Source organism: Panulirus ornatus, chromosome 52 (genome assembly GCF_036320965.1).
Source record: "Panulirus ornatus isolate Po-2019 chromosome 52, ASM3632096v1, whole genome shotgun sequence".
NCBI classification, from domain to species: domain Eukaryota; kingdom Metazoa; phylum Arthropoda; class Malacostraca; order Decapoda; family Palinuridae; genus Panulirus; species Panulirus ornatus.
In genome coordinates, this window is record NC_092275.1 from 13,712,960 (window position 1) to 13,737,293 (window position 24,334).

At 40.5% G+C, this 24,334-nt stretch overlaps 1 protein-coding gene across 3 annotated transcripts in view; it reads right to left on the reverse strand.

Annotated features, from left to right (window-relative positions):
- Positions 1-24,334, reverse strand: part of LOC139765085 (ubiquitin carboxyl-terminal hydrolase 24-like) — a 255,707-nt gene that overhangs the window by 40,790 nt on the left and 190,583 nt on the right. For all 3 annotated transcript variants that reach the window (XM_071692247.1, XM_071692245.1, XM_071692246.1), the window contains 3 exons: positions 18,733-18,956; positions 7,208-7,318; positions 2,425-2,567 (listed from right to left, as the gene is read on the reverse strand). In XM_071692247.1, the coding sequence (XP_071548348.1) occupies positions 2,425-2,567; positions 7,208-7,318; positions 18,733-18,956 (478 nt within the window). The remainder of the gene's footprint in view (positions 1-2,424; positions 2,568-7,207; positions 7,319-18,732; positions 18,957-24,334) is intronic.

Genomic DNA, 24,334 nt, shown 5'->3' on the forward strand with positions numbered 1-24,334 from the left:
TTTTAGATAGCTGGGAGTGGACATGACAACAAAAGGAAACATACAAGCAGATGTGAGACAAAGGGTATGGGAGGGGGCAAAGGTTTTGGGTGTGATGAAGAATGTGTGGAAAGAATGTTATCTGGGAGGGCAAAAATGGATATGTTTGAAGGAATGGTAGTTCTAACAATTACTATATGGATGCAAAGCATAGGCTATAAATAAGGCGTTGCTGAGGAAGGTGGACATGCTGAAAATGAAGTGTCTGAAGACAATATGTGGTGTGAGGTGGTTTGATTAAGTAAAGAAAGGATAAGAGATATGTGTGGTAATAAAAAGAGTGCGGTTGAGAGAGCAGAAGAGGGTGTGTTTGGACATAAGGAATGAATGAGTGAGGAGAGGTTGACAAAGAGGATATATGTGTCAGAGGTGGAGGAAACATTAAGCAGAAGAAAAAATTGGAGGTGGAAGGATGGAGCAAAAAAGATTTAAAGTGACTGGGGCCTGAACATGCCGGAGGGTGAGTGGCGTGCAAGGAACAGAGTGAATTGGAATGATGTGGTATACCATGGTCGATGTGCTATCAATGGACTGAGCCAGGGTATGTGTAATGTCTGGGATAAACTAAGGAAAGGTTTACTGGGCCTGGATGTGGATAGGGAGCTATGGTTTCGGTGCATTACACATGAAAGCTTGAGACTAAGTGTGAACAAATTTGGAATATTTTAGTCTGTTTTCCTAGCACTACCTCGCTGATGCAGGGGCTGGCAATGCAGTTTCCTGTGAGACAGAGTAGCACTGGGAATGGGTGAAGGCAAGCAAGTATGAATATGTACATGTGTATATATGTATGTGTGTATATATTGATATGTATGTGTATGTATATGTACATGTATATCCTTGTATGTATATATGTGTGTAAAGGAGTGGATGGGTTTTTCTTTGTCTGTTTCCTGGTGCTATCTCACTGAAATGGGAAACGATGATCAAGTATAAAAAGAATAAATAAATGATATATATATATATATATATATATATATATATATATATATATATATATATATATATATATATATATATATATATATATATATATATATTATCCCTGGGGATAGGGGAGAAAGAATACTTCCCACGTATTCCCTGCGTGTCGTAGAAGGCGACTAAAAGGGGAGGGAGCGGGGGGCTGGAAATCCTCCCCTCTCAATTTTTTTTAATTTTCCAAAAGAAGGAACAGAGAAGGGGGCCAGGTGAGGATATTCCCTCAGTGGCCCAGTTCTCTGTTCTTAACGCTACCTCGCTGATGCGGGAAATGGCGAATAGTTTGAAAAAAAAAAAAAAAAATATATATATATACATATATATATATATATATCTTTTCTTTCTTTTTTTCATACTATTCGCCATTTCCCGCATTAGCGAGGTAGCGTTATCAACAGAGGACTGGGTCTTAGAGGGAATATCCTCACCTGGCCCCCTTCTCTGTTCCTTCTTTTGGAAAATTAAAAAAAAAACGAGAGGGGAGGATTTCCAGCCACCCGCTCCCTTCCCTTTTAGTCGCCTTCTATGACATGCAGGGAATACGTGGGAAGTATTCTTTCTCCCCTATCCCCAGGGATATATATATATATATATATGGGGTAAACCATGGAAAGTTTTGTGAGGCCTAGATGAGGAAAGGGAGCTGTGGTTTCGGTGCATTACACATGACAGCTAGAGACTGAATGTGAACAAAGCCTTTGTTGTCTTTTCCTAGCGCTACCTCATGCACGCGCAGGGGGAAGGGGTGCCATTTTATGTGTGGCGGGGTGGCGACAGGGATGGATGAGGACAGCAAGTATGAATATGTACTTGTGTACATATGTATATGTCTGTGTATGTATATGTATACGTTGAAATTTACAAGTATGTATATGTGCGTATGTGGGTGTGTATGTACATACATGTGTATGTGGGGGGTTGGGCCATTCTTTCGTCTGTTTCCTTGTGCTACCTTGCTAACGTGGGAGACAGCAACTAAGTATAATAAAATATATAACAAAAAAATAAAAACAGGTGAAACTCTTTCCTTTCCATGAAGCAAGACATGCAGGGAGTATTTCATGCTATCTCTGTCTTTTTGGCAAAATTTTGTCATAAGCACTCCTTAGTAGGCAAGTAATTGGTGGCATGCACAGTACTAGAAGCTGGACTTACATTATAAGTTTAGTGGTATATTTCACCGAGATGAGAGTGGGAGACCTATATGAAGTCTTACATGGTATATCTACAGGCAAATGCCCTAAAAACAACAAACAGTTCCCTATAAAATTTCAAATGCAATGAGGCAACTAGCTTCTAAGATGATGCTGTTAATTTGCATTAGCTTTCAGTTTAAGTTCGAACCGGCATACATGAGTGCATTTTTTTGAAATGAGAAGATCTAAAAACCACAAAGGTACTCACAAGAATCATAGGAGACTTTTGCTTTGTATGTTCCACCAAAACATTCTTGTTCCAAAACAGTATCATTCATCTCTACTTGTTCCACACTAGTGTCATTAAACCTGAACCAATGACCTTTGTTGGGATTAGTCAGTGAATCTCCCCTGAAAATTAGGATGAATATCTGATGTAAATCACACATAAAGAACTGTAGGTACATCTACAGAAAAGAAAATAAGTCATAAGATATAGAATCAATAAAAACATATGAATATCATAAATCATAAGATATCACATTTCTAACAATGAATATTAACATATTACACTAAACAATTCTTGAGTAAATAAGTTGAATGCACTCCACAAGATGACTCCTGAAGGATTAAAGGGATTTACAACTCATGATGAAAGGCATGCAATCCAAAATCAGCACATAAAATTCTCTGAGAAAAGTATCTAACATTGCTCCTGTATCATTAAAACAAGTGCGAGTTGACACTGGTGTTTGACAGACACTCACTTTGCTTTAGGCTGCTTTCAATGCATGAAACAGCACACACAGTATTTCAAAACTGGGAAGAAAAAAACAACTGTAGAGTCAAAATGAAATTCTCTTGACCAGATCAGAAAATCAAACAAGTGGAGACAACTCATTGTTGAGCTATTGTGTGGTGACAGATCACAATCCACTATAGAAAAGTACACAGAGTTAGCCCAGTCTTTAAGAATTCTAACTTCAGAAGCTACGGTGTGGATTTCAGCACAACTATAAAAAGATAAGATCATTATCAGAGAACAGCTCAGCATGAAGTTCACTAGGAAGAGAATTGAGTTCCAAGTTTATTGAGGTGGGATTGTACTGGGAAGATCTATATTTCACTGTGTAGGTGGTGAGTGTTTATTGTTCTGAGTGCTCTATTTTGTGTGGTTTGCAGCTTTGTTATATTTGCTTTTGAGAGGAATAAAGATCAGGCAGGTTATGCATACCTCAGTGTGGAGTGGATGATTTGTTTGAATAGGATGCTAAGAGATTCTCTTCCTTGTCCAAATCTGGTGCCATTTAGAGTTCCACGGATTTTAGTTTGTGTTGCTTTTGTGTTAATGTTTTTGGTTTGGGGAAAGAATGTAAAATGTGCTTTGAATGTGATGCCTAAAATAGCTGGCATTTGTTTACTGGGAGTGATTACTCATCCAAGGTATTTCGAGGATGTGTGCTGGATTCCCATTTGTCTGAGGATAAAAGAAAGGTTGAAGACATCTACGGAGCTGTAAACATTCTGTTCTGGGTAAGCCATTGTTCCAAATGTTTAATGTAGTGCAAACTGCATGTTGTTGGTACTGTGATGTTATGGTGCTGTGATTCATCTGTGAAATTGTCTGCATAAAACAGGACCTTCATGTTGTGGTTTGCTGGAGGCAGTGGAGGTTATGAAGAGAGAAGTGATCCTAGAGGCACTCCTTTTTCTTTCTTTTTTTTCTTTGGCTGTGTTAGTCTTTGTTCCAATTGTTTAATCTAGTGCTAAATGTATGCTGCTACTAATTTGGTATTACGGTGTTGTAATGCATCTGTAAAGTTGTTTGCATAAAACAGGACCTTCAAGTTATGGTTTGCTGGAGGCAGTGGAGCTTATGAAGAGAAGTGATCCTCAGGCATTCCATTTCTTTTTTCTTTTTGCTGTATGAGTTAGGTGAGTCATGTGAAATGTTAGCAGAATGGGTATGCATGTGGTCAGAGGATATTTTCATGTAATCTGCTCAAGGTGGTCCTTGAGTGCAGGAGGTAATGTGTATCGAGGTTGGATGCTACAGGTGGTGGGTTGGGAGTATGGGTGGCTTGTTCTAAAGCTTAAGGATGTTGAAGGAGTGCAATTGGTTTATGAGTATTTCATTCTGGAGATCTTGGGTATGAGATCTAAGGTAGGCAAGATGGTGTGTGTTGAAATCTCCACATGAATAAATGTTGGGTGCGTTGATAAGTTCTATTGTTGCTGAGAGTAAATCTGACATCTAGCTGCTTCTCTTATGTAAGTAAGGTATGGTAAGGAACAAATACAACACAACAGCCCCATTTCCACACATTCAATCCCTATTTGCCTTGAAACCAGTGTCTAACATCCACAGCCAAGTTCCACAGATTGTTCCATAGTTTATCAAGACTGCATGATATACTATGGCTTGGTCCAAAAATAACACATCACCCTCCATATACTACATCCATCCAATTTACTTTATTTCAAACTTATCTCTCACCCTCCTGAATGTTCATGCCCTAATACCCATAATTTCCTTCATTTCATACTTCTGTCTTCTTAGTTGCCACATTTCCCTTTCTCCTGCCACATTTCCCTTTCTCCTTCTACTCCTGACATGTAAAACCTCTTAGTCAGTTCTTTACTCAACCTCTTCATAATATGTCTGAACTATTTCAACAAAACCAAGTCAGCTCTCCCAATAAGACAGCTTACTATCACACCTCTCACTTACAAGACTCATGGCTGAAGTAAATTCCTCTTGAAACTCAGATCAACAAATATACACGTGTAATCACAGAGAAAAAGTACAATTTAACTAGCAAGACATGCAGTGTGCCTTACTTGCTAGCCTTGCTATTTGAAATTTTTTTTTTGTCTTATATACACAGGTATGTGGGTAGGTACACTGTCATTTTCAATATGATAAAACCACCTCACACTACATATCATCAAGCATTCAATTTCCAGCACATCTATCCTCTTTAAGATTCAGGGCCCAAGATTTGTGCCCATACATCATGTATTCTACTATGCCCTCAAATATGCCTAGCAGGCAATGACCTCTTATTCCATGTGCACTTTAATGCACCTATGATTACAGTTCCCTCTCCCATCCTATGACTTATTTCATACCATATGGTTCCAAACACTGTCATATCCACTCCCAGATACCTTAAGCATTGTATTTCCTCCAAGACTTCCCATTAAAATAAACAAACTATCATGTCTGAACCTCTTGCTACACCTCATTACAGGACCTTACTTTTGTTCACATTTACTCTCAACTTTCTCCTTTCACACATTCTCCCAAACTCTGAAAAGGATGAGTGAAGAAATAATGAATAAGACAGAGATGGCATCCAAAGGATTTGGGAAGAAGACTCTAGGGTATCACGACCTGAATATTCAAAAGGGTGAGAGGTGATCAGTTCATACAATGAACAACACTGATGTGATATCTATGGGAATGTGATGAGCCATCACCAGTTTGAACTAGGGTATATGAAGCAGGCAAAATAAACGAGTAATTTTTGAGGTTTGGAGGCAGATGGTAAACTCTAGTTTTGAGGCATCATACACAATGGCTAGAGACTATTTGTGCATATGTGGCTCCTATTTGTTTAATCCTAACTGCCTTGCAAAAGGTGGGAAGGCACTTAGATACTGGAATAATATGACATACTGTAACTACATCTTACTATATGTAAGTAGCTTCATCTTACCTTTTTCTAGAATTTTTCAATTCAGGTCATTGTCCACAGCGAAGCCTGTTTCTCACCAAAAATATCATTACATATCTTGAATCATTTTCATAAATTTCTAATTATACTGTATCTCTTGAATGTCTTATAAATTTTCATTCCAATGTCAATAATCTCTAAGGACAGAGCAGCAGATGCTTTGTGTCCTACATGATCAAGCACACAAAAACTTATCTTTTTGGTTGAATTTTCAATGATTATTTTTTCTTTTCATACTTGATTGCTGATCCCCACATTAGTAAGGCAGCACCAGGAACAGACAAAGAAAGGCCACATCCGTTCACATCCAATCTCTAACTGTCAAGTGTCAAGCACTGAAACCGCAACTCATTATCCACATCCAGGCCCTACAGACCTTTCCATGTTTTACCCCAGATCCCTGATTCAGTCCACAGACAGCATGTCAGTCTCAGAATACCACATCATTCCAATCCACTGTATCCCATGCACACACACCCAAAATTTTCTTGTAGTTTATCTAACCTTGTATGTCATATCCAGCTGCAAGTTTTGCTCTGAAAACTTAAAAGACATATTGTATCAGGACAGGAGAAAAAAAAAAAATGAAAGGTTCACATTCCACACTCTTACCCTTCTTCAAAATAATTTCTTAACTCTTGAGTATGGATTTTTGGTCAAATCTTAAATAAAATTGTTCAATTTTTTAAAATAAACATTTCAGAGAGATGATCAAATACTTGAAAATTAATCTCAGATAACTTCCCAATGTTTAATCTTTCACCTGGTCACTTTCAAACTCATTTATTCTAACACTACTTACCCATAAACTTTACCTAAAAGACAAACTACTTTTCATTAATTAGTATATTTGTTACATCATTCAAGCCCTAACACTGGAGCCATCAAGTCCTTTCATACACTACCTTCCTTAAAAATTTTGAAATATATAAAAATTGAGCTGAGAGGCATTGCTGTTGCCTCAGACAAAATCAAGTTGCATTTAAATGAAACTGTGTGAAGGAGTATATGACAGCAAAAAGACATTGCTTCCTAACATCTAATATATTGCTGTTATTCGAATTTTCACTGATCTGTTTATATGAACTAGTCATGTAAGGTTCACGTAAAAGCACTAGGACTATGCTACCTTGCAAAAACAGTAACAAAGTTATTAACAATGATCACATCAATCTATGAATAAGATCAGTCCTCAAAATTATGCCTCAAAATCAATTCCAATCTAATTTGCAATAATATCTAACTTTGGAAACATATAAGCTTACTTTGTAATTATTGACAAATCAATAGAAAAACAAAAATAGTGATTACCTGCGGTCTTTGATGTAAGAGTAGTAGTGTCCTGCACTAGCTTGTCCACTGTGTACAATTACACCTACAAGTTCATACATAGCGCCAGTGTACCGCATCCTTGTATTTATCCTATGCAACAAAATATATGTTCAATTAGTTAAACAACTGAATACGAGAGAGAGAGATACACAGATCACACAGACCCAAGGTGCAAGTGAGCTGGTCTGGCCTTAACAGTACTGGAAGAGAGAGAGAGAGAGAGAGAGAGAGAGAGAGAGAGAGAGAGAGAGAGAGAGAGAGAGAGAGAGAGAGAGAGAGAGAGAGAGAGAGAGAGAGAGAGAGAGAGAGAGAGAGAGAGAGAGAGAGAGAGAGAGAGAGAGAGACCACAGAGACCCAAGGTCCAAGTGTGGTGGTTTGGTCTTAACGTAAAAAAAAAAAGCCCCCTTGAAATTAGTAGAAGAAAAGCCCTGGCTTTCTCCCCACCCTCCACTCCCTCCAACCCACACTGTACAGAAAACAGGTAAAAAAATTTTTTGCAGGATTAATAAGCCTCAAGGAAATTTTTATAGGAAAATCATATAGTAGAATGAACATGAATATGTCATGCATCCCATCACAAACAACATGCATCTCTTCACTTTTTGTTATAAAGACACTACTAAGAATAGATAAACGTGAGCTCCAGCCTCTAGACTTACCATTCCTATAATACTCCTGATGTTAAATAATAACACAATAATTCTTATCTCGATCAAACCACCTCACACCACACATTGTCCTCAAACATCTCATTTCCAGCACATCCATCCTCCTACGCACAACTCTATCCATAGCCCACGCCTCGCAGCCATACAACATTGTTGGAACCACAATTCCTTCAAACATACCCATTTTTGCTTTCCGAGATACTGTTCTCGACTTCCACACATTCTTCAAGGCTCCCAGAATTTTCGCCCCCATTCATCATACACTCCTTCTGCAAAGTTTATTGCCCCATATGCAAAAGAAAGAAAAATAAGATTCCAAAAATAAATTTTCCCCCCAAAAATTGTCTTTATATTGTATATTGCTGAAGAAAATGCCAAGAAAGTAGTATACAGTAATATTCTTCATGGCAGCATAGGTCATCCATATTCATGTAAATTTTTTTTTTTTTTTTTTATACCTCGTCGCTGTCTCCCGCGGTTGCGAGGTAGCGCAAGGAAACAGACGAAAGAAATGGCCCAACCCCCCCCATACACATGTACATACACACGTCCACACACGCAAATATACATACCTACACAGCTTTCCATGGTTTACCCCGGACGCTTCACATGCCTTGATTCAATCCACTGACAGCACGTCAACCCCTGTATACCACATCGCTCCAATTCACTCTATTCCTTGCCCTCCTTTCACCCTCCTGCATGTTCAGGCCCCGATCACACAAAATCCTTTTCACTCCATCTTTCCACCTCCAATTTGGTCTCCCTCTTCTCCTCGTTCCCTCCACCTCCGACACATATATCCTCTTGGTCAATCTTTCCTCACTCATTCTCTCCATGTGCCCAAACCATTTCAAAACACCCTCTTCTGCTCTCTCAACCACGCTCTTTTTATTTCCACACATCTCTCTTACCCTTACGTTACTTACTCGATCAAACCACCTCACACCACACATTGTCCTCAAACATCTCATTTCCAGCACATCCATCCTCCTGCGCACAACTCTATCCATAGCCCACGCCTCGCAACCATACAACATTGTTGGAACCACTATTCCTTCAAACATACCCATTTTTGCTTTCCGAGATAATGTTCTCGACTTCCACACATTTTTCAAGGCTCCCAAAATTTTTGCCCCCTCCCCCACCCTATGATCCACTTCCGCTTCCATGGTTCCATCCGCTGACAGATCCACTCCCAGATATCTAAAACACTTCACTTCCTCCAGTTTTTCTCCATTCAAACTCACCTCCCAATTGACTTGACCCTCAACCCTACTGTACCTAATAACCTTGCTCTTATTCACATTTACTCTTAACTTTCTTCTTCCACACACTTTACCAAACTCCGTCACCAGCTTCTGCAGTTTCTCACATGAATCCGCCACCAGCGCTGTATCATCAGCGAACAACAACTGACTCACTTCCCAAGCTCTCTCATCCCCAACAGACTTCATACTTGCCCCTCTTTCCAAGACTCTTGCATTTACCTCCCTAACAACCCCATCCATAAACAAATTAAACAACCATGGAGACATCACACACCCCTGCCGCAAACCTACATTCACTGAGAACCAATCACTTTCCTCTCTTCCTACACGTACACATGCCTTACATCCTCGATAAAAACTTTTCACTGCTTCTAACAACTTGCCTCCCACACCATATATTCTTAATACCTTCCACAGAGCATCTCTATCAACTCTATCATATGCCTTCTCCAGATCCATAAATGCTACATACAAATCCATTTGCTTTTCTAAGTATTTCTCACATACATTCTTCATTTAGAAAGGGTAGAAAGGGTAGTGAGTGGTGGGATGAAGAAGTAAGAGTATTAGTGAAAGAGAAGAGAGAGGCATTTGGACGATTTTTGCAGGGAAAAAATGCAATTGAGTGGGTGAAGTATAAAAGAAAGAGACAGGAGGTCAAGAGAAAGGTGCAAGAGGTGAAAAAAAGGGCAAATGAGAGTTGGGGTGAGAGACTATCAGTAAATTTTAGGGAGAATAAAAAGATGTTCTGGAAGGAGGTAAATAGGGTGCGTAAGACAAGGGAGCAAATGGGAACTTCAGTGAAGGGCGTAAATGGGGAGGTGATAACAAGTAGTGGTGATGTGAGAAGGAGATGGAATGAGTATTTTGAAGGTTTGTTGAATGTGTCTGATGACAGAGTGGCAGATTCATGTAAATGTATAATGATTATCTTTTTTTAGGTGTGAAATCAGTATACATACATGTAAACACTTGATATACTTATTTTTTTTACCAGGTGTGATTTCATATATCCCATGTGTATGACATACATATTTTTTACATGTAATTCATATATCTATATTCATTATTGATGTATTTACTCATCATTTACACTGATAGTGCATTGTTTATATGAACAAATGAAAAACATAACTTTATTTTCAACAAAAATTTTATCAGTAATACAAGTGTAATTGTTTCTTTTAATGTGAAAATGATTAATAATTGCTGCTTAAATCTAGGTTTCCACTATGATGTTGCAATTTCACCTTCACTATTTATGGGTGACTATGAAGTACAATCTTATTTCTAGCTACATGATTACGTTCCTAGTGACATCTGTGGATAATCGATCTTGTGTGTAAAGTTGCAGATTTTTTTTTCATTGTAGTTTCTGTGACTTCTGCTTGAAGAGGAGTCACGTTAGCATAACTATGTAGGAAATGAAAAAGTCATCTTGCTTGTGAAAATATATTCTTTTTCTGTTACCTTTTATGGATTTTTTCCTTCAGTGATGATATTTGCCTTACATAAGTGTTGCTTATTTTTCTAATTTTCTTTCTTGAAATACAAAAAGCAAGCTGTTATCTGTTTGCTAAAAGATCTACAGAATTTTCTATTAAATGTTAGAAATGTTAATTTGTGTCTAGATTTTAAGGTGTGCAGCCATGAAAGAGGAATAGTGATGGATAGATAGATATCCCTGGGGATAGGGGAGAAAGAATACTTCCCACGTATTTCCTGCGTGTCGTAGAAGGCGACTAAAAGGGAAGGGAGTGGGGGGCTGGAAATCCTCCCCTCTTTTTTTTTTTTCCCAAAGAAGGAACAGAGAAGGGGGCCAGATGAGGATATTCCCTCAAAGGCCCAGTCCTCTGTTCTTAACGCTACCTCGCTAATGCGGGAAATGGCAAATAGTATGAAAGAAAGAAAGATGTATATATACACGTGTATGTATATACATGTGTATGTGGGTGGGTTGGGCCATTCTTTCATCTGTTTCCTTGCGCTACCTCGCTAACGCGGGAGACAGCGACAATGCAAAAATGAAAATAATAAAATGTCCACACACGCACATATACATACCTATACATCTCAACATATACATATATATACACACACAGATATATACATATATACACAAGTACATAATTCATACTGTCTGCCCTTATTCATTCCCGTTGCCACCCTGCCACACATGAAATGACAACCTCCTTCCCCCACATGTGCACGAGGTAGCACTAGGAAAAGAAAACAAAGGCCACATTCATTCACATTCAGTCTCTAGCTGTCATGTATAATACTCCAAAACCACAGCTCCCTTTCCACATCCAGGCCCCACAAAACTTTCCATGGTTTACCCTAGACGCTTCACATGCCCTGGTTCAATCCACTGACAGCACGTCGACCCCGATATATCACATCGTTCCAATTCACTCTATTCCTTGCACGCCTTTCACCCTCCTGCATGTTCAGGCCCCGATTACTCAAAATCTTTTTCACTTCGTCTTTCCACCTCCAACTTGGTCTCCCACTTCTCCTAGATCCCTCTACCTCTGACACATATATCCTCTTCGCCAATGTTTCCTCAACTCTATCTATAGCCCATGCCTCGCAACCATATAACATTGTTGGCACCACTATTCCTTCAAACATACCCATTTTTGCTTTCCAAGATAACGTACTCAATTTCCACACATTTTTCAACACTCCCAGAACTTTCGCCCCCTCCCCCACCCTATAATTCACTTCCGCTTCCATGGTTCCATCCGCTGCCAAATCCACTCCCAGATATCTAAAACACTTCACTTCCTCCAGTTTTTCTCCATTCAAACTTACCTCCCAATTGACTTGTCCCTCAACCCTACTGTACCTAATAACCTTGCTCTTATTCACATTTACTCTCAGCTTTCTTCTTTCACACACTTTACCAAACACAGTCACCAGCTTCTCCAGTTTCTCACCCAAATCAGCCACCAGCACTGTATCATCAGCGAACAATAACTGACTCACTTCCCAAGCTCTCTCATCCACAACAGACTGCATACTTGCCCTTCTTTCCAAAACTCTTGCATTCACCTCCCTAACAACCCCATCCATAAACAAATTAAATAACCATGGAGACATCACACACCCCTGCCACAAACCAACATTCACAGAGAACCAATCACTTTCCTCTCTTCCTACTCACACACATGCCTTACATATTTGATAAAAACTTTTCACTGCTTCTAACAACTTGCCTCCCACACCATATATTCTTAATACCTTCCACAAAGCATCTCTATCAACTCAATCATATGCCTTCTCCATATCCATAAATGCTACATACAAATCCATTTGCTTTTCTAAGTATTTCTCACATGCATTCTTCAAAGCAAACACGTGATCCACACATCCTCTACCACTTCTGAAACCACACTGCTCTTCCCCAATCTGATGCTCTGTACATACCTTCACCCTCTCCATCAATTTTTTTTTTTTTTTTTTTTTTTTATACTTTGTCGCTGTCTCCCGCGTTTGCGAGGTAGCGCGAGGAAACAGACGAAAGAAATGGCCCAACCCCCATACACACGTACATACACACGTCCACACACGCAAATATACATACCTACACAGCTTTCCATGGTTTACCCCAGACGCTTCACATGCCTTGATTCAATCCACTGACAGCACGTCAACCCCTGTATACCACATCGCTCCAATTCACTCTATTCCTTGCCCTCCTTTCACCCTCCTGCATGTTCAGGCCCCGATCACACAAAATCTTTTTCACTCCATCTTTCCACCTCCAATTTGGTCTCCCTCTTCTCCTCGTTCCCTCCACCTCCGACACATATATCCTCTTGGTCAATCTTTCCTCACTCATTCTCTCCATGTGCCCAAACCATTTCAAAACACCCTCTTCTGCTCTCTCAACCACGCTCTTTTTATTTCCACACATCTCTCTTACCCTTACGTTACTTACTCGATCAAACCACCTCACACCACACATTGTCCTCAAACATCTCATTTCCAGCACATCCATCCTCCTGCGCACAACTCTATCCATAGCCCACGCCTCGCAACCATACAACATTGTTGGAACCACTATTCCCTCAAACATACCCATTTTTGCTTTCCGAGATAATGTTCTCGACTTCCACACATTTTTCAAGGCTCCCAAAATTTTCGCCCCCTCCCCCACCCTATGATCCACTTCCGCTTCCATGGTTCCATCCGCTGACAGATCCACTCCCAGATATCTAAAACACTTCACTTCCTCCAGTTTTTCTCCATTCAAACTCACCTCCCAATTGACTTGACCCTCAACCCTACTGTACCTAATAACCTTGCTCTTATTCACATTTACTCTTAACTTTCTTCTTCCACACACTTTACCAAACTCAGTCACCAGCTTCTGCAGTTTCTCACATGAATCAGCCACCAGCGCTGTATCATCAGCGAACAACAACTGACTCACTTCCCAAGCTCTCTCATCCCCAACAGACTTCATACTTGCCCCTCTTTCCAGGACTCTTGCATTTACCTCCCTAACAACCCCATCCATAAACAAATTAAACAACCATGGAGACATCACACACCCCTGCCGCAAACCTACATTCACTGAGAACCAATCACTTTCCTCTCTTCCTACACGTACACATGCCTTACATCCTCGATAAAAACTTTTCACTGCTTCTAACAACTTGCCTCCCACACCATATATTCTTAATACCTTCCACAGAGCATCTCTATCAACTCTATCATATGCCTTCTCCAGATCCATAAATGCTACATACAAATCCATTTGCTTTTCTAAGTATTTCTCACATACATTCTTCAAAGCAAACACCTGATCCACACATCCTCTACCACTTCTGAAACCGCACTGCTCTTCCCCAATCTGATGCTCTGTACATGCCTTCACCCTCTCAATCAATACCCTCCCATATAGTTTACCAGGAATACTCAACAAACTTATACCTCTGTAATTTGAGCACTCACTCTTATCCCCTTTGCCTTTGTACAATGGCACTATGCACGCATTCCGCCAATCCTCAGGCACCTCACCATGAGTCATACATACATTAAATAACCTTACCAACCAGTCAACAATACAGTCACCCCCTTTTTTAATAAATTCCACTGCAATACCATCCAAACCTGCTGCCTTGCCGGCTTTCATCTTCCGCAAAGCTTTTACTACCTCTTCTCTGTTTACCAAATCATTTTCCCTAACCCTCTCACTTTGCACACCACCACGACCAAAACACCCTATATCTGCCACTCTGTCATCAGACACATTCAACAAACCTTCAAAATACTCATTCCATCTCCTTCTCACATCACCACTACTTGTTATCACCTCCCCATTTACGCCCTTCACTGAAGTTCCCATTTGCTCCCTTGTCTTACGCACCCTATTTACCTCCTTCCAGAACATCTTTTTATTCTCCCTAAAATTTACTGATAGTCTCTCACCCCAACTCTCATTTGCCCTTTTTTTCACCTCTTGCACCTTTCTCTTGACCTCCTGTCTCTTTCTTTTATACTTCTCCCACTCAATTGCATTTTTTCCCTGCAAAAATCGTCCAAATGCCTCTCTCTTCTCTTTCACTAATACTCTTACTTCTTCATCCCACCACTCACTACCCTTTCTAAACAGCCCACCTCCCACTCTTCTCATGCCACAAGCATCTTTTGCGCAATCCATCACTGATTCCCTAAATACATCCCATTCCTCCCCCACTCCCCTTACTTCCACTGTTCTCACCTTTTTCCATTCTGTACACAGTCTCTCCTGGTACTTCCCCACACAGGTCTCCTTCCCATATAATTTCCCAGGAATACTCAACAAACTTATACCTCTGTAATTTGAGCACTCACCTTTATCCCCTTTGCCTTTGTACAATGGCACTATGCAAGCATTTCGCCAATCCTCAGGCACCTCATCATGAGTCATACATACATTAAATAACCTTACCAACCAGTCAACAATACAGTTACCCCGTTTTTTTTTAATAAATTCCACTGCAATACCATCCAAACCCACTGCTTTGCCGGCTTTCATGTTCTGCAAAGCTTTTACTACCTCTTCTCTGTTTACCAAATCATTCTCCCTAACCCTCTCACTTTGCACACCACCTCGACCAAAACACCCTATATCTGCCACTCTCTATCATCAAACACATTCAACAAACCTTCAAAATACTCACTCCATCTCCTTCTCACATCACCACTACTTGTTATCACATCATTAGCCCCCTTCACTGATGTTCCCATTTGTTCCCTTGTCTTACACACTTTATTTACCTCCTTCCAAAACATCTTTTTATTCTCCCTAAAATTCAATGATACTCTCTCACTCCAACTTTCATTTGCCCTCTTTTTCACCTTTTGCACCTTTCTCTTGAACTCCTGCCTCTTTCTTTTATACATCTCCCAGTCATTTGCATTATTTCCCTGCAAAAATTGTCCAAATGCCTCTCTCTTATCTTTCACTAATAATCTTACTTCTTCATCCCACCACTCACTACCCTTTCTAATCTGCCCACCTCCCACTGTGGATGGTATTGCAGTTAAATTCATTAAGAAAGGGGGTGACTGTGTTGTTGATTGGTTGATAAGGATATTCAGTGTAAGTATGGATCATGGTGAAGTGCCTGAGGATTGGCAGAATGCAAGTATAGTGCCAATGAACAAAGGCGAAGGGGATAAAGGTGAGTGTTAAATTACAGAGGCATAAGTTTGCTGAGTATTCCTGGAAAATTGTATGGGAGGGTATTGACTGAGAGGGTGAAGGCATGTACAGGGCATCAGATTGGGGAGCAGCAGAGTGGTTTTCGAAGTGGTAAAGGATGTGTAGATCAAGTGTTTATTTTGAAGAATATATGTGAGAAATACTTAGAAAAACAAATAAATTTGTATGAAGCATTTATGGTATGGAGAAGGCACATGATTGGGTTGATAGAGATGCTTTGTGGAAGGTCTTAAGAATATATGGTGTGGGAGGTAAGCTGCTAGAAGCAGTGAGAAGTTTTTATCAAGAGTGTAAAGCATGTGTATGAGTAGGAAGAGAGGAGAATGATTATTCCCAATGAAGGTCAGTCTGCAGCTGGGGTGTGTGATGTTCCTATGGTTGTTCAGTTTGTTTATGGATGGGGTGGTTTGGGAGATAAATGCAAGAGTTTTGGAGAGAGGGGCAAGTATGTAGTCTGTTGGGGATTGGAGGGCCTGGAAGTGAGTCAATTGTTGTTCACCAATGATGTTGCACTGGTGACTGATTTGAGTGAGAAACTGCAAAAGTTGGTGACTGAATTTGGAAAAGTGTATGAAAGGAGAAAGTTGAGAGTAAATGTAAATAAGAGCAAGATTATTAGGTTCAGCAGGTTGAGGGACAAGTTAGTTGAGATGTAAGTTGGAATGGAGAAAAATTGGAGGTAGTGAAGTGTTTTAGCTATCTGGGAGTGGACTTGGCAGTGAATGGAACCATAAAAGCGGAAGTGAGTCATAGGGTGGGGGAGGGAGCCAAGGTTCTGGGAGCGATGAAAAATGTGTAGAAAGAGAGAATGTTATCTTTGAGAGCAAAAATGGTATGTTTGAAGGAAAAAATACTTCCAGCAACATTATGTGGTTGCGAGGCATGGGCTATAGATAAGGTTGTGTAGAGGATGGTGGATGTGGTGAAAAGGAAATGTTTGAGGACAATGTGTAATGTAAAGTGGTTTGATTGAGTAAGCAATGAAAGGGTAAGAGAGATGTGGGGTAATATAAAGTGTGCTTCAGAGAGCAGAAGAAGGTTTAGACATATGGAACAAATGAATGAGGAAAGGTTGACAAAAAAGATGTATGTGTCAGAGGTGGAGGGAACAAGGAAAAGTGGGAGACCTAAATGGAAGTAGAAAGATGGGAGGGATGACACTAGATGAAAGAAAAAAGTGTCTGGATGGTGAAATCAGCTTTGCCAGCACATATTGAAATCTCACCAGTTGATAAATTTTCATGCTTCCATGCAAGACTATGAGCCTTTTCTTTCTGAGAAACTTTTTAGGACCCATGGTTACTTACTGGTGGAGGAAAAATATCACTTGGCACTGAAAATGTTCTCAAATACAAGGACAGCAAGCAAAAGTTAGCACCCCTCCACTTTCAATACCACAGGGCAGCTGATTTAGCCAAGTCATGTCATATGACTTCTGACACTGCACTATGCTTGCATACATACAGTACCTTTGCCATATGTGAGTTATAGGATTTGTTCTGTAAATAAAACTGAATGCATGAATACTTCATTCTAGGTGGTAGTTGTTCATTTTTTGCCTAAATTTTTATTCTGACACCCTTACCTGAGCCTTTTTATGGAAAAAATTCTTACATGACTCCTCCTTTGTTCATTTTTTAAAGTAATAATGCAGGAAAGGTTTTCTAGCTCTTCACTTCACTTCTCTTAGTTACTTTCTATAACATGCAGGAGATAGTTCTGTATTAATCTTAAAAGTTTTAATATGAGCACTCTTTTTCATTTACTTCTGTTTTTCTTCAACTATTCATTTCACTTGTATGGTTCTCACCTAAATCTGTTATTCCTGGTGGATGCAGAGAGAAGATAAGGGAACAGAGTAAAGGAGGCTTTGAAGTGTCTGGGCCTTGGAGGTTTATGTTGGATAACAAGAATTGGAGCAATGTGATATTGGTGAGGCAACATGTGGCAATTGAACTGAACCAGGGATTACAAAAAGATCAGAGAAAACCATGGAGAAATTCATAAGGCTTAGCTGTGGGGAACAGACTCTAGTCTTGGTATAAAAAGACTGGATACATGCAAATGACGCCAATGTTCATCTGTTCCTGAAAATCTAATCTTAAGGCAGGAGAGGCAAAAAGAAATTAATATTCCTAACAACCTCCATTCAGATATGCTCTCATTTACCTTCCTCTCTGGTTGGCTCCTGTTAGGCAGAAAATAAGTTCTGATCTTCTTACAAGATATTTCTTTCTATATAAGAAGTCACTGAACAAGATTCCATTTTCTTCTAGATTCTCATTCCCCACTTTACTTACTTTTACTTCTTTCAGCACAGTCTGGAGTGTTGAAGGAAGGAAGGAATTTGATGTATTCATTACATCTGGAAATGACCATTACATCTGGAAATGACCATGTCACATACGTCTTGCTCCTTGAGGAGAAAAAGTGACAAACAGTGGTTCATGCAAGGTGATCCTGTCCTGAGGGGCATATGGGGGGAATATTCAAGTATATTGTTGGGAGTTTTCCTGTTAGTCCCAAACAGTCCACACTTCCCCATCTCCCTTGCTGACTAGCTTTCTCTGCAGGAAGAAATAGCTCTTCATATGTTCAAAACGTTTTTCCTTTCCTAAAATTTCTTAGGGTGTGTCACAATTATGTAAGCGTCCTCAGACTATGTTAACCCTTTTCACATGGGAGGCTGCTGCTCAACAAAGACTGAGCAATGTGATAAATAATGGGAGCATTGACGCAGTATCTTTGTGGGAAATTTATTTTAGTACAGATTTCTAGACTATACTTGCAAAACATTTCTCAAAACTTTACAAAAAAGTCAAGCAATTTTTTGCCTATGCTTACCGTGGAGTGTGCGGAGAGGTTATGCTTGATGATCTAGCCTTCACGGGTGTGTGAGAAGTACTGGCAACATGTGGGCTTACAACTTTTACAGACAGGAGAGATTCCTTAAGGTCTGGTGTTGGCGTGGTTCCCCTACTACTTCCAACAGCACCACCACCTGAATCTTCCTCCTGCTCAGCTAAACCCTCTGCTGTATATGCACCCATATCCAAAGCCCACGGAAACTGCAGAGAAAGATACAGTCAGGGAATAGGTAGGTGTGATGCATGAGTATAAGATATCAAACAAAAAGCTAAAGGTTACCCGAGTAATTACCAAGAGCTTGAAAGGTGTGGAATAAGCAAATGAGCATATCATCAAACTGAGCGTGCGATTTGTCATCTAACTGACTACCACAAATACAACCTAATTCACTAAAAAATAAAAAGCAACAGACAGGTAAGGAAGCTTAAAAAGGTCAGGGACACTCACCCACAAAAACTTTTCTTGAGAAAGTACTGGAAAAGAAATTAGAAAAACATGCAATAACACTCAATTTGGATGTGACATACTACAGATGATATTTTAGACTTGGAGTTTCTTAACCATGTAAGTGCTGTCCATGTATGGAAGAAGCCCTTGATTAATACTGATTTGAATAACTGTTCCACAGTTTAGCTGCTAAAAAATCATAACAAGCCCTTTATTAATGCAGATATCATTTCTCCCCTATCCCCAGGGATGGGGATAGGGGAGAAAGAATACTTCCCACGCATTCCTCACGTGTTGTAGAAGGCAACTAAAGGGGACGGGAGCGGGGGGGCCAGAAACCGTCCCCTTCTTGTATTTCAGCTTTCTAAAAGGGGAAACAGAAGAAGGAGTCACGCGAGGAGTGCTCATCCTCCTCAAAGGCTCAGATTGGGGTGTCTAAATGTGTGTGGATGTAACCAAGATGAGAAAAAAGGAGAGATAGGTCGTATGTTTGAGGAAAGGAACCTGGATGTTTTGGCTCTGAGTGAAACGAAGCTCAAGGGTAAAGGGGAAGAGTGGTTTGGGAATGTCTTGGGAGTAAAGTCAGGGGTTAGTGAGAGGACAAGAGCAAGGGAAGGAGTAGCACTACTCCAGAATCAGGAGTTGTGGGAGTATGTGATAGAGTGTAAGAAAGTAAATTCTAGATTGATATGGGTAAAACTGAAAGTGTATGGAGAGAGATGGGTGATTATTGGTGCATATGCTCCTGGGCATGAAAAGAAAGATCATGAGAGGTAAGTGTTTTGGGAGCAGCTGAATGAGTGTGTTAGTGGTTTTGATGCACAAGACTGGTTATAGTGATGGGTGATTTGAATGCAAAGGTGAGTAATGTGGCAGTTGAGGGAATAATTGGTATACATGGAGTGTTCAGTGTTGTAAATGGAAATGGTGAAGAGCTTGTAGATTTATGTGCTGAAAAAGGACTGGTGATTGGGAATACCTGGTTTAAAAAGCGAGATATACATAAGTGTACGTATGTAAGTAGGAGAGATGGCCAGAGAGCGTTATTGGATTACGTGTTAATTGACAGACGCACGAAAGAGAGAATTTTGGATGTTAATGTGCTGAGAGGTGCAACTGGAGGGATGTCTGATCATTATCTTGTGGAGGCGAAGGTGAAGATTTGTGGGGGTTTTCAGAAAAGAAGAGAGAATGTTGGGGTGAAGAGAGTGGTGAGAGTAAGAGAGCTTGGGAAGGAGACTTGTGTGAGGAAGTACCAGGAGAGACTGAGTACAGAATGGAAAAAGGTGAGAACAAAGGAGGTAAGGGGAGTGGAGGAGGAATGGGATGTATTTAGGGAAGAAGTGATGGCTTGCGCAAAAGATGCTTGTGGCATGAGAAGAGTGGGAGGTGGGTTGATTAGAAAAGGTAGTGAGTGGTGGGATGAAGAAGTAAGATTATTAGTGAAAGAGAAGAGAGAGGTATTTGGACGATTTTTGCGGGGAAAAAATGTAAATGAGTGGGAGAGGTATAAAAGAAAGAGGCAGGAGGTCAAGAGAAAGGTGCAAGAGGTGAAAAAGAGGGCAAATGAGAGTTGGGGTGAGAGAGTATCATTAAATTTCAGGGAGAATAAAAAGATGTTCTGGAAGGAGGTAAATAAAGTGCGTAAGACAAGGGAGCAAATGGGAACTTCAGTCAAGGGGGCTAATGGGGAGGTGATAACAAGTAGTGATGATGTGAGAAGGAGATGGAGTGAGTATTTTGAAGGTTTGTTGAATGTGTTTGATGATAGAGTGGCAGATATAAGGTGTTTTGGTCGAGGTGATGTGCAAAGTGAGAGGGTTAGGGAAAATGATTTGGTAAATAGAGAAGAGGTAGTAAAAGCTTTACGGAAGATGAAAGCCGGCAAGGCAGCAGGTTTGGATGGTATTGCAGTGGAATTTATTAAAAAAGGGGGTGACTGTATTGTTGACTGGTTGGTAAGGTTATTTAATGTATGTAAAGTTGATGGAGAGAGGTGGGTGATTATTGGTGCACATGCACCTGGGCATGAGAAGAAAGATCATGAGAGGCAAGTGTTTTGGGAGCAGCTGAATGAGTGTGTTAGTGGTTTTGATGCAAGAGACCGGGTTATAGTGATGGGTGATTTGAATGCAAAGGTGAGTAATGTGGCAGTTGAGGGAATAATTGGTATACATGGGGTGTTCAGTGTTGTAAATGGAAATGGTGAAGAGCTTGTAGATTTATGTGCTGAAAAAGGACTGATGATTGGGAATACCTGGTTTAAAAAGCGAGATATACATAAGTATACTTATGTAAGTAGGAGAGATGGCCAGAGAGCGTTATTGGATTACGTGTTAATTGACAGGCGTGCGAAAGAGAGACTTTTGGATGTTAATGTGCTGAGAGGTGCAACTGGAGGGATGTCTGATCATTATCTTGTGGAGGCTAAGGTGAAGATTTGTATGGGTTTTCAGAAAAGAAGAGTGAATGTTGGGGTGAAGAGGGTGGTGAGAGTAAGTGAGCTTGGGAAGGAGACCTGTGTGAGGAAGTACCAGGAGAGACTGAGTACAGAATGGAAAAAGGTGAGAACAATGGAAGTAAGGGGAGTGGGGGAGGAATGGGATGTATTTAGGGAATCAGTGATGGATTGCGCAAAAGATGCTTGTGGCATGAGAAGAGTGGGAGGTGGGTTGATTAGAAAGGGTAGTGAGTGGTGGGATGAAGAAGTAAGAGTATTAGTGAAAGAAGAGAGAGGCATTTGGACGATATTTGCAGGGAAAAAATGCAAGTGAGTGGGAGATGTATAAAAGAAAGAGACAGGAGGTCAAGAGAAAGGTGCAAGAGGTGAAAAAAAGGGCAAATGAGAGTTGGGGTGAGAGACTATCAGTAAATTTTAGGGAGAATAAAAAGATGTTCTGGAAGGAGGTAAATAAAGTGCGTAAGACAAGGGAGCAAATGGGAACTTCAGTGAAGGGCGCAAATGGGGAGGTGATAACAAGTAGTGGTGATGTGAGAAGGAGATGGAGTGAGTATTTTGAAGGTTTGTTGAATGTGTTTGATGATAGAGTGGCAGATATAGGGTGTTTTGGTCGAGGTGGTGTGCAAAGTGAGAGGGTTAGGGAAAATGATTTGGTAAACAGAGAAGAGGTAGTGAAAGCTTTGCGGAAGATGAAAGCTGGCAAGGCAGCAGGTTTGGATGGTATTGCAGTGGAATTTATTAAAAAAGGGGGTGACTGTACTGTTGACTGGTTGGTAAGGTTATTTAATGTATGTATGAATCATGGTGAGGTGCCTGAGGATTGGCGGAATGCGTGCATAGTGCCATTGTACAAAGGCAAAGGGGATAAGAGTGAGTGCTCAAATTACAGAGGTATAAGTTTGTTGAGTATTCCTGGTAAATTATATGGGAGGGTATTGATTGAGAGGGTGAAGGCATGTACAGAGCATCAGATTGGGGAAGAGCAGTGTGGTTTTAGAAGTGGTAGAGGATGTGTGGATCAGGTGTTTGCTTTGAAGAATGTATGTGAGAAATACTTAGAAAAGCAAATGGATTTGTATGTAGCATTTATGGATCTGGAGAAGGCATATGATAGAGTTGATAGAGATGCTCTGTGGAAGGTATTAAGAATATATGGTGTGGGAGGAAAGTTGTTAGAAGCAGTGAAAAGTTTTTATCGAGGATGTAAGGCATGTGTACGGGTAGGAAGAGAGGAAAGTGATTGGTTCTCAGTGAATGTAGGTTTGCGGCAGGGTTGTGTGATGTCTCCATGGTTGTTTAATTTGTTTATGGATGGGGTTGTTAGGGAGGTAAATGCAAGAGTTTTGGAAAGAGGGGCAAGTATGAAGTCTGTTGGGGATGAGAGAGCTTGGGAAGTGAGTCAGTTGTTGTTCGCTGATGATACAGTGCTGGAGGCTGATTCATGTGAGAAACTGCAGAAGCTGGTGACTGAGTTTGGTAAAGTGTGTGGAAGAAGAAAGTTAAGAGTAAATGTGAATAAGAGCAAGGTCATTAGGTACAGTAGGGTTGAGGGTCAAGTCAATTGGGAGGTGAGTTTGAATGGAGAAAAACTGGAGGAAGTGAAGTGTTTTAGATATCTGGGAGTGGATCTGGCAGCGGATGGAACCATGGAAGCGGAAGTTGATCATAGGGTGGGGGAGGGGGCGAAAATTCTGGGGGCCTTGAAAAATGTGTGGAAGTCGAGAACATTATCTCGGAAAGCAAAAATGGGTATGTTTGAAGGAATAGTGGTTCCAACAATGTTGTATGGTTGCGAGGCGTGGGCTATGGATAGAGTTGTGCGCAGGAGGATGGATGTGCTGGAAATGAGATGTTTGAGGACAATGTGTGGTGTGAGGTGGTTTGATCGAGTGAGTAACGTAAGGGTAAGAGGGATGTGTGGAAATAAAAAGAGCGTGGTTGAGAGAGCAGAAGAGGGTGTTTTGAAGTGGTTTGGGCACATGGAGAGAATGAGTGAGGAAAGACTGACCAAGAGGATATATGTGTCGGAGGTGGAGTGAACGAGGAGAAGAGGGAGACCAAATTGGAGGTGGAAAGATGGAGTGAAAAAGATTTTGTGTGATCGGGGCCTGAACATGCAGGAGGGTGAAAGGAGGGCAAGGAATAGAGTGAACTGGAGCGATGTGGTATACCGGGGTTGACGTGCTGTCAGTGGATTAAATCAAGGCATGTGAAGCGTCTGGGGTAAACCATGGAAAGCTGTGTAGGTATGTATATTTGCGTGTGTGGACGTATGTATATACATGTGTATGGGGGAGGTTGGGCCATTTCTTTCGTCTGTTTCCTTGTGCTACCTCGCAAACGCGGGAGACAGCGACAAAGTATAATAAATAAAAAAAAAAATATAAATGATTCATGGTGAGGTGCCTGAGGATTGGCGGAATGCTTGCATAGTGCCATTGTAAAAAAGGCAAAGGGGAAAAGAGTGAGTGCTCAAATTACAGAGGTATAAGTTTGTTGAGTATTCTTGGGAAATTATATGGGAGGGTATTGATTGAGAGGGTGAAGGCATGTACAGAGCATCAGATTGGGGAAGAGCAGTGTGGTTTCAGAAGTGGTAGAAGATGTATGGATCATGTGTTTGCTTTGAAGAATGTATGTGAGAAATACTTAGAAAAACAAATGGATTTC